At 30.4% G+C, this 9,672-nt stretch overlaps 2 protein-coding genes across 6 annotated transcripts; one reads left to right on the forward strand and one right to left on the reverse strand.

Annotated features, from left to right (window-relative positions):
* The first annotated feature begins 675 nt into the window (after nucleotides 1–675).
* Nucleotides 676–3,632, forward strand: LOC145018222 (uncharacterized). Its single transcript, XM_078976121.1, has 2 exons — nucleotides 676–3,366; nucleotides 3,474–3,632. The coding sequence occupies exon 1, from the start codon at nucleotides 886–888 to the stop codon at nucleotides 3,241–3,243; it is 2,358 nt and encodes a 785-aa protein (XP_078832247.1). The 5' UTR covers nucleotides 676–885; the 3' UTR covers nucleotides 3,244–3,366; nucleotides 3,474–3,632.
* Nucleotides 3,549–9,096, reverse strand: LOC145018223 (protein ACTIVITY OF BC1 COMPLEX KINASE 7, chloroplastic-like). Of its 5 annotated transcripts, XM_078976122.1 has the most exons (18): nucleotides 8,728–9,096; nucleotides 7,985–8,507; nucleotides 7,772–7,915; nucleotides 7,550–7,675; nucleotides 7,372–7,459; nucleotides 7,204–7,297; nucleotides 6,732–6,825; nucleotides 6,582–6,636; nucleotides 6,204–6,295; nucleotides 5,952–6,122; nucleotides 4,831–4,887; nucleotides 4,674–4,757; nucleotides 4,506–4,590; nucleotides 4,376–4,437; nucleotides 4,201–4,275; nucleotides 3,975–4,079; nucleotides 3,761–3,902; nucleotides 3,574–3,669 (listed from the first exon to the last, which is right to left on the reverse strand). In XM_078976122.1, the coding sequence occupies exons 2-18, from the start codon at nucleotides 8,489–8,491 to the stop codon at nucleotides 3,596–3,598; spliced, it is 2,055 nt and encodes a 684-aa protein (XP_078832248.1). In that variant the 5' UTR covers nucleotides 8,492–8,507; nucleotides 8,728–9,096; the 3' UTR covers nucleotides 3,574–3,595. The 5 variants fall into 5 exon arrangements, with proteins under 5 accessions (XP_078832250.1, XP_078832252.1, XP_078832248.1 ...); XM_078976124.1 differs by lacking the exon at nucleotides 3,761–3,902 and having other exon boundaries at nucleotides 3,549–3,669; nucleotides 8,728–9,095; XM_078976123.1 differs by lacking the exon at nucleotides 5,952–6,122.
* Between the last annotated feature and the right edge of the window lie 576 nt (nucleotides 9,097–9,672).

Consider the following 9,672-nt stretch of genomic DNA (forward strand, 5'->3'; position numbering starts at 1 on the left):
ATACAAATATTGCGTGATGTTTTTGTCACGTGTTATTTATTTAGACCTATTAATTAACAATATGTCACTTGTCAATATTTTATTTTTCCTAATTAATATTTTGCTAAGTGTCATTATACTCATTCTTCAATTCACATATATAACTAAATTTATGGATACTAAATTTTGTAATTATAATTAATTACATAAAAAACAATTCATGCACCTTTATCTTCAAAATATATTTCACATATTCATTTAAATCAATGATTATAATTTTATATAACTAATATATATATATATATATATATATATATATATATATATATATATATATATATATATATAATGTATTTAAAATAATTTATTAGTAATTATTAATTTTTCTATGAAAACTTAATTTATTTTGTAATCATGGTTTCCACGGGTTATAACGTAATATAATAAACATTAGAAAACAAACATAAAAAACAAAGTATAAAAAATCTATTCATAAAAACTGAAGAATTATATAAGAAACTATTACAAAATAAATATTTTATAATTATATAATTCATATTAATAAAAATTAGAACAATGTATTCAATCCTTTAGAAAAATATGTAATAAGAAACTAAGAAAGTTTCTAAAAACTATGTTTATAGAAATAATGCCGTTAGCCCATGGGCCAAGCCCAAAGTTAACCGGAAACTCAGTCTCAATGAGTGACATTGCAGCATTTCCGCCGTCGTTCCCAACACCCGCAAATCTCCATGAACAATTGCCCTAATTCAATGTCAATTTTCCATTCACTCAGTGCTAAAGACCATGGGAATCTGTAAACTTTTTCTATTCAGCTTACGATTGAACGCTATCGCTTTCAATTCACCCAACCAATAATCATCAGTTCATATATACACAACCATAATGCGGAAAATCCTTCTGAAAAACCCCAAATATTCGTCGAGTGTTCATCAAAATGCCATCAAAAGATCCATATCTTCATCTTCTACACTCATTTCCACTTCCACCAAGCAGAATCATCGCTTACTCACTGAAATCAAATCCATTCTTCAATCAGAGAACTGGGAATCCACTCTACCTGTTTCACACGTGCCCGGAAAACTAAACCCACACGTCATCCAACTTCTACTTGGAGAAAACCAGGCGGGCATTCAATCAAATTCCAAAACGATGACGCTTTTCGCCGTTACTTTATGCAACTCTAACTTGTATGGATGCGTTAGTCTTGTAATTGACGCAATGATCACGACGGGTTTATCTCCGATCTCAATTTGGGATTCTTTGGTAAGTTGTTATAATGAGAAATTCGATTCTCATTCTAATTTAAATCCCAAGGTTTTTGAAGTGATTGTTGATAGGTTTAGGGTAAAGGGTTTACTAGATGAAGCTGGTGAGATCCTATTACGAAATGACAATTTTGTCCCTAGTCCTCTGTTTTTCAGTTCGTTTCTAAAAGACTTGATTAATGTCAAGAAGCTAGAGCTTTTCTGGAAAGTTTGTGAAGTTGTATTGAAAAAAATCGGTTCTTTAGATGTTTATGTGTATACTAACATGATCAAAGCTCATTGTATGGTGGGAAATGTTGAGGATGCAAAAAAGGTTTTTCTTGAAATGAGGGAGAAAGGGTGTAACCCTAGTTTAGTCACATATAACGTGATCATTCATGGTTTATGTAAATCCGGGAGGATTAATGAAGCGATTGAAATCAAGAAAAATATGATTCATAAGGGATTAGTACCTAATGTGTTCATATATAATACGTTACTCCATGGATATTGCAGAATGAAGAGATTTGAAGATGCAAAAATGATATTGAAAGAGATGAGTGACATGGGTTTAGATCCGAATTTTGTGATGTACAATGCTTTGGTCAATGGGTTTATGTCAATTGGTGACGTGGACTCCGCGTTGAGGGTTAAAGATAAGATGATTGGTAGTTGTGTGGGCCCAAATTTGGTTGTTTATAATACAATTCTTCACGGTTTATGCAAGGGGCATATGATGGAAAAAGCAAATGAAGTAGTGAACGAGATGAATAAAATGGGTGTGAAACCGGATTTTAGAACTTTTAGTTTGTTGATTGAAGGGTATTGTAAAGAGAGACAAATGGTTGATGCTTTTAGGGTTTTTGAGGAGATGAAAAGGGTAGATTTTGAACCAAATGCGAGAATTTACGGGGTTTTGATTATCGGATTGTGTCACATTCGGGATCTTGAAAAGGCATACACGCTTTTGAAAGATGCGAAGAATCTTGAAATTGATGACATGGTGTATGAGGTTCTTTTAAGTTATGTATCAAAAGAAAATGATTATGAAAATACGATTAGGGTTTTTGAGGCGATGAAGGAAGAAGGGAAAAAACCGAATGTGTTTTGTTACGCGAGTGTTATTGGGAGTCTTTGTAGAGAAAAGAAAATGGTGGAAGCAAGATCTTTCATGGATGAAATGATTGAGAATGATTTGGAGCCAAATGCGTGTATTTTTGGAGCTTTTATTAAAGGGTATTGCAATTTAAGTGAATTAAAGATTGCTAATAAGTATTTCTACACGATGATAGGTCGTGGGTTAGTCCCAAATATTGAAATTTATAAAGTTTTAATGGAGGAAAATTGCAAAAATGGTGATTTAATCGACACGTTTTCGATTTTTAGATGTATGCTTTCTAAAAAGGTTTTTTCAGACATTTATACGTATAAAATCTTTCTTGATGGACTTATAAAATATGGAAAATTAGAAGTGGTTTCTAGGGTTTTGGTTGAGTTTAAGAACAAAGGTTTTGCTCTTGATGTTTCGTTATGCAACTTGATTGTATTGAATTTGTGTAAGAAAGGAAAAGTTCTAGAAGCTTGGAAACTTCTAGAAGGTACCAGGTTTTCTTCAAGTATTCATACTTACAATGTTTTATTGAAGGGTTTTTTCAAGATTGGTGATAAAGAGAGAGCCAAAGATTTGTTTGATGAAATTAAGGAAAAAAGTTTGATTCCGAATGATGTCACATATGGTACAATGATCATTGGTTTATGCAAGTTTAAAGATTTAGATACCGCGTGTGGGTTGTTAAATGAAATGGTGGAGAAGGGCGTTTTGGTAAATAGCTTTCTTTATAATCTTCTTGTGGAGTGTTGTTACAAGATTGGGGATTTGGAGAAAGCTAAGGAGTTGAGTCGTGAAATGACCGAAAAGGGTTTCGTGTTATCTTCACGTTTTGACTTGTTGACTTCTAAAGATCAAGAACCCGAAAGAAGCCAAATGGGAATGTGATAAAATGACTAAAAAGGGTTTCTTTGTGTTGACTTTGTGTTTTGACTTTCAAAGATCAAGAACCCCAGAAAGGGAAACGGAGAAAGGGGTAGTTTTGTAAATGAAAAAGCTTTGGAACTTGAGGTAAGACATTACATTACTCTTTCTTTTGTAATGTTAATGGAAAACATTAAATTAAAATAAACCGTTTGGTTTGACTTTTTTTTTGTTGACTATTTGACTCTATTCAGGTCAAACAAACTTCGGGGCATTAAAAGCTTTGAGCAGATGTAGGTAAAAATAGCAATGTACTTATACATAAAAATAAGATTATTATTATTATTTTTTTTAAAAAAAATTCTGTAAACATTGGTCAAATCATCTTTTTGAAATCATCTAGCATTTTTACCCTTTGCATAGACATAAGAAACAACACTAGAAGAAAACCTGCATGTAGAAAAATGAATAAAAGATTTTCAGTAACTAAATTGAAAAAATAAAAACTGAAAAAATAATAGAAAATCTGATAATGAAACACCTGAACTAATAAATAATCCATTTGCTAAAAATAAGTTGCCATGAATGGTTAATATGACACCAAGATTAATAAGCATACACCAGATAGCTGTATACATGGTTGCAATTTGCAATATTATTGCCTTTTGAGCTGCTCTTTCAGACTGATATGCAAATAAGAAAAAGATTAAATTTTATGGGTTTCATGTGGAAGAGGGGTAAAATGGTAAAATTACCTCTAGGACTCTGACATGAAGTTTAAGGTCTCCTGTTTCAATTTGTTTGATGAAGTCTTCAATGTGTTGGACTCTGTAAGGCATTGACATGGTGTATGATCTTGCCTGAAAGTGTTTGTTATATTCGATAAATTTATAAATTTGTTCCAAATTTATAAAAATAAAAAGGTAAGTTTAGTGTGGAATTAATTATTAATAAAAACAAATGGTGTAAATAATGTGTTACATTATCTGCTTGTTTTTGTATTTCTTGGAGAAGTTGTGTTCCAGTGTGTTGTGTTTGTTTGAGGTACAACAATTCCTGTATTTAATTTGGCAAAAAGACGTTAATGCCCTCATCTTCATTATAAAAAAAATAGGTCTAGAAATAAGAGTTAAGAATTAAGATAATCTTAAATAACCTGTGCATAAGGTGCAGCAATCTTGATGAAAGAAAATTTTGGATCAAGTGTATAACCAATCCCTGAAAGTTACATCATTATGGCGACTTTAGTTTATAAAAAAGGGGTATAAATTGGTTAAAGATACAACCTTCAAGGGTTGAAAATGCCCTCATTACAAAGATGAAGGTGGCTGGAAATCTAAAAGGTTGATCTGTTGCTATAGCAAATAAATCCTACAAAAGTAATAACATTTTCATCGATCATATCATATATTGCCATTTTTTTTTTTTTTTTTATTTATTTATAAAGTGCTTACGTCACTTATTGCAGCTAAATTTGTGTGCTTATTTGGCATTTGATTTATTGAATTTTCCATAAAATACTTTACAGATCTCCTCACCTATAATTAAATGGTTAGTGGTTTAATTTAAGATAATTAAAACATTTTTTAGTGAAAAATAAGAATTACATACTGCTAACATGTCGCCAGTGGGTTGAATTGCTCCAAGACTTATTAAACTGTTCATAACCTTCATGATTATTGATATTTAAGTGTCAATAATATAGAAAATATTAAAATTTTCTATTTTAAAAAAAGGGTTGATTATATAAAAGTCCCTAATATTAGGTTCTTTCCGAATTAAACCTTTTTTTCTAAAAAATAATCTTTAAAATGTAACTGTTTTTTTTTTAGAAAAAAATAATAATGTTGAGTACGGGTCAAATCTAAAATATGGATTAGTGGACGGGTCAAATTGAAAAACAAATGGAAAATGTAACTGTTTTAGAAAAAATAAAATAAAATTTAGGTTTACTCTTAAAAAAACGATATATAGGGACTTTTATGTAATTAACCTTTTATATATATATATATATATATATATATATATATATATATATATATATATATATATATATATATATATATATATATATATATATATATATATAGGTTCAGGTTCATTTGAGACCATTCTAATTTTGTGAGACCGTGAGACCAAATCTAAAAATAATTTTAAAATCAAAATAAATGGAAAAATCCAAAAATTCTTTTTTTAAATATTATTTTCGGAACTTGAATTAACTAAAAAAAATATTAAAAACTATAAAAAAAATTAAAAAAAAATCCGTTTTTTTTTTTAAAAATACGTGAAATATTCTAAATATAATATTACACTGACATATTTTAAAAAATAATTTTAAAATGCAAAATAAATGGAAAAATCTAAAAATTCTTTTTTTAAATATTATTTTCGGAACTTGAATTAACTAAAAAAATAAAAAAAAATAAAAAAAAAATTCTATTTTTTTTGAAAAATACGTGAAATATTCTAAATAGAATATTACACTGTACATATTCTAAAAATAATTTTAAAATGAAAAATAAATGGAAAAATCAAAAAATTCTTTTTTTAAATATTATTTTCGGAACATGAATTAACTAAAAAAAATAAAAAAAAATAAAAAAATGTGTCTCACGGTCTCACAAAATATAGGTGGTCTCAAATAAACCTAACCCTATATATATATATATATATATATATATATATATATATATATATATATATATATATATATATATATATATATATACCTTTTTTTCATCTTTTTCGTAAGCAGCATAAAAAAGATCGAATATTTTATCTCTTGTTAAAGATTTAATCTCGCCCATCATCCCAAAATCGTAATAAATTAATGATTCGTCAACATCAATAGCAAGATTTCCAGGATGAGGATCAGCATGAAAGAAACCCGTTTTCAATATCTGTATATTATTATTATAGACAATTTAAAAAAATAAAATAAAATGTAGATATATAAAAATAAAATGTAAGATTCTTGAAACCTGAATTAAGTATGCTTCAATTGCACGTGAAGAAATTCTAGATCGATTGTAACCCTTTTTATCTATCGCATCTAAATTATTAATCTTAATTCCTGTAAAAGAAATTATAAATGTACAAGAAAGTGTTTAATTGAGTATTATGACAGAATTAAAAAAAAAAAAAAAAAAAAAAAAAAAAAAAAAACATGTTTATTTGTCATAGTGTTTGGGCTTGATGTGTTTTGTTTTTCCATTCTTTGATGTTGACGGAATCGAAATACTATTTTATAATTATAAATTATTTTTATTTATAGAATCTTTAATAACAATAATAATAATTAAAAAAAATGTAAAAATTCAATTGTTTCTAAAAATATTATATGGAGTTCTGATTGAAACCTGGAACATACTCCAATGTAAGCACCTTCATTGCAGTATAATCCCAGAAAACTTGCTACATGAGATATGAATGAAGATACAACATCAAACAAAAACTAAACCAATAAAGGGTAAAATAGTCATTTTACTATAATATCAATATTTACATACAGGCACACGGACCCACTTGATATTACGAAAATCCCGACGGAATCTTTCAGCATTTTTGGCTTCATTTACATAATCAACCTCCTGGTATAGAATCCTGCAAATAAATATTAAATTACAGAACTGGTCCCTATGGTTTCATGAAAATAACAGGTTCAGTCCAATTTTACTTTTTCTTACATGGATCATACTTGTGCTTCCTTTTGTCTTTTTAAACCGTTATATATATTTCACTTAACTATTATTCTTATTACTTATACTTAAAACAAAAAACAAAAACCAAATCAATGAGGGTAAAATGGTCAATTTGCTAAGACTTAATGCCTCATTCCCAACTGTATCAGTGAGAAGGACCAAAGTCCATCATGAAAGAAAAATCGAAATTGGACTGAACCTGCTATTTTCATCAAACTAGAGGGACCATTTGTGTAATTTACTCTCTATATATAACTAAAAGACATAAGTGGATGCTTACTTTTCACATTCTTCATAGATCCCCATCCAGTCCTTTGTCAGACCACAAAGAATTTCATTTCTATGAAAAAACTCCGCAATTAGCTTCAAAACTCCTGGAAGAACAAAGGGCAAAATTGTAAAATGTAAAACACAAAACCATAATAGTTTCTTTAAGATGCATACTCACTTAAATCAATCTCAAAAAGCTTCTTGAGACCAGGTCTTTGAACTTTCACAACTACCCTCTCTCCATTATGCAGTATAGCCCTATGTACCTTAAGAAAAAAAAAAAAAAAAAAAAAAAAAAAAAAACTTTCATCAAAACTCCATATATTAAATTTACAGGTAATAGAAACATAATTTACCTGACCTAAGCTAGCAGCTGCAATTGGTTGATCTTCAAACTCCTTGAACAGTTCATCAACTGGAGCTCCTAATTCTCTCTCAATCAAACACTTTGCTTTTGTTGATGAAAAGGCAGGAACTTTGTCCTGAAATGTATGATTTCATTTCATAAAAAAAAATGAATATGTGAATATGAATCATATGATATGAAAAGAGATGAAGTTTTATTTATAGTTTTATACCTGTAACTTAGCAAGTTCGTGTATGATTTCATGTGGAAATAGATCGGATCTTGTTGATGATAATTGTCCAATCTTTATAAAAGTTGGACCAAGTTGCAACACACGTTCTCTTAACCATGATGCGGTTTTTTTTCTTCTGGTTTTCTGAGTACAAAGTTTGGATTGATAAAAGGAGATTTTGAAGTTTAAATGGTGAGTTTTGTGAGGTTAAACCTGTTTGATTTCTGTGAAGCCTCTAGGGTATGACCATTTTGAGTTGTTGAGTAGAAGACGAAGATGGAGGGAAATAACGAATGAACATAGATCTAATGTTCTTTGAACTGGATTGTAATTCTCATTTGCCCAGCTAAAGGTTTCATCTGATGGCAAGATGTTTGATCCTTCGATTGAAGGTTTTTTAACTTCAATGGCTGAAGTGGTCTCTCTATTAACAATCTGTGTTAATCTGGTAAGTATCCCTGCTCGTTTTTCAGATTCAGTCATCTTTTTCATTGCTTCGGTTATAGGAACCATGGCTATTGGGATACGATCCATGTTTAGGGGCTTTCCGTTAGGTTTACCATTGATGCCACTTTTTATGGGGGATTTTGATTCTCTCTTCTGCATCTCAATACGAAACCTGTGAAACCTCTCAATTTTAGGGGAATTACGTTCATGAGTATCAAGTTTTTGAAGAGAAAAAGAGATTGAGAAGCTGAGATTGTCCAGAATCGCCGCCATTTAAGATGAAACACACCTGAAGTAAGAAACAACGGAGGAATACGTAAATAGCAATGTGAGTGAAGCAGAGAAACTTGAATACAATGATTTCATGGTAGGATAGCCCTAATTTTCATTTCAAACTCAAATCGAAGCTATATACTGATACGATACTAAAGAGCAAGTTACTAATGCGATTTGATAATTCATCAAACAGTTCAAAATGTTGAGATTCAAAGAATAGAGAAGGGAATTACAACGAACACAAGTTGCTGAGCTCTTATTCATTCAGTTCATGATTAAGATCCGCAATAGGGAAGATTCATTTAATGGCAATCAATCAAACTTAGAATAGGAAAATGGTAAAAGAAGATCAGGAAACTAACAGAGAAATGTGGTTGTTGACACGGGGGTGGAGGGAATTTGTTGATTGAACAACCCCATGATCAGTTATCAGTAATTCAGCATTCATGAATTCGTGCTGATTGTTATGGTTCTCCTGCGTCTTGAATGTCTTACAGTTAGTTTTACGTGTCTTTCTCCTTTCTACTTTTTTGTTCCATAACACGTGGTTTATATTTTGTTTACAAGAGAAACCCATAAAGGGGTGGTAGGTATGGGCGAAACCAGTAGGAGTTATGGTACTCCCCACTTTCTGTTTTCATATGTTAAGAGCTGTTATGTTATAAGATATGGTCATGACTAGGGGTGTCAATTTATGACACGACACGACAAAAATACACGATACGAAACGAAATCGGGACGAAATCATAATTCGAATTCGTTTTCGTGTCGTGTTCGTGTCAAGTTTAAAAAACACGATGTCGTGTCGTGTCGTGTTCGTGTTTGCAAATCCACACGAAATTGACACGATTGAGCATGTATTTGTCGTGTTTTCGTGTTTGTCGTTTTTATCGTGTTATATATGATTAAATATGAATTAAATAAAATAATAGTTATGTAATATTATCTTTGTCGTGTCGTGTCGTGTTGTCATTTTTTAATTGGTTCGTTTTCGTGTTAGTGAAAAAAAACACGAGATCGTGTCGTATCGTGTTCGTGTTACAAAAAACCTTGTCGTGTCGTGTCGTGTCAGACAAAAACACGACACGACAGCCCGATTTGACAGGCCTAGTCATGACTAGGGATGAAAGTGGGTCCAAATTCGACCGGATGGACCTGGATCCGAAAAACCCGGAACC

Source organism: Lactuca saligna, chromosome 9 (assembly GCF_052625555.1).
Source record: "Lactuca saligna cultivar CGN05327 chromosome 9, ASM5262555v1, whole genome shotgun sequence".
In the NCBI taxonomy this organism is placed as follows: domain Eukaryota; kingdom Viridiplantae; phylum Streptophyta; class Magnoliopsida; order Asterales; family Asteraceae; genus Lactuca; species Lactuca saligna.

Coding starts and splice junctions, on each gene's coding strand:
- LOC145018222 (XM_078976121.1), top strand. CDS start 886: ATGCGGAAAATCCTTCTGAAAAACCCCAAATATTCGTCGAGTGTTCAT.
- LOC145018223 (XM_078976122.1), bottom strand. CDS start 8,491: ATGGCGGCGATTCTGGACAATCTCAGCTTCTCAATCTCTTTTTCTCTT. Junction 4,591..4,673: donor ATTTAGCTGCAATAAGTGAC/GTAAGCACTTTA, acceptor TTACTTTTGTAG/GATTTATTTGCTATAGCAAC. Junction 4,438..4,505: donor GGCATTTTCAACCCTTGAAG/GTTGTATCTTTA, acceptor TGTAACTTTCAG/GGATTGGTTATACACTTGAT.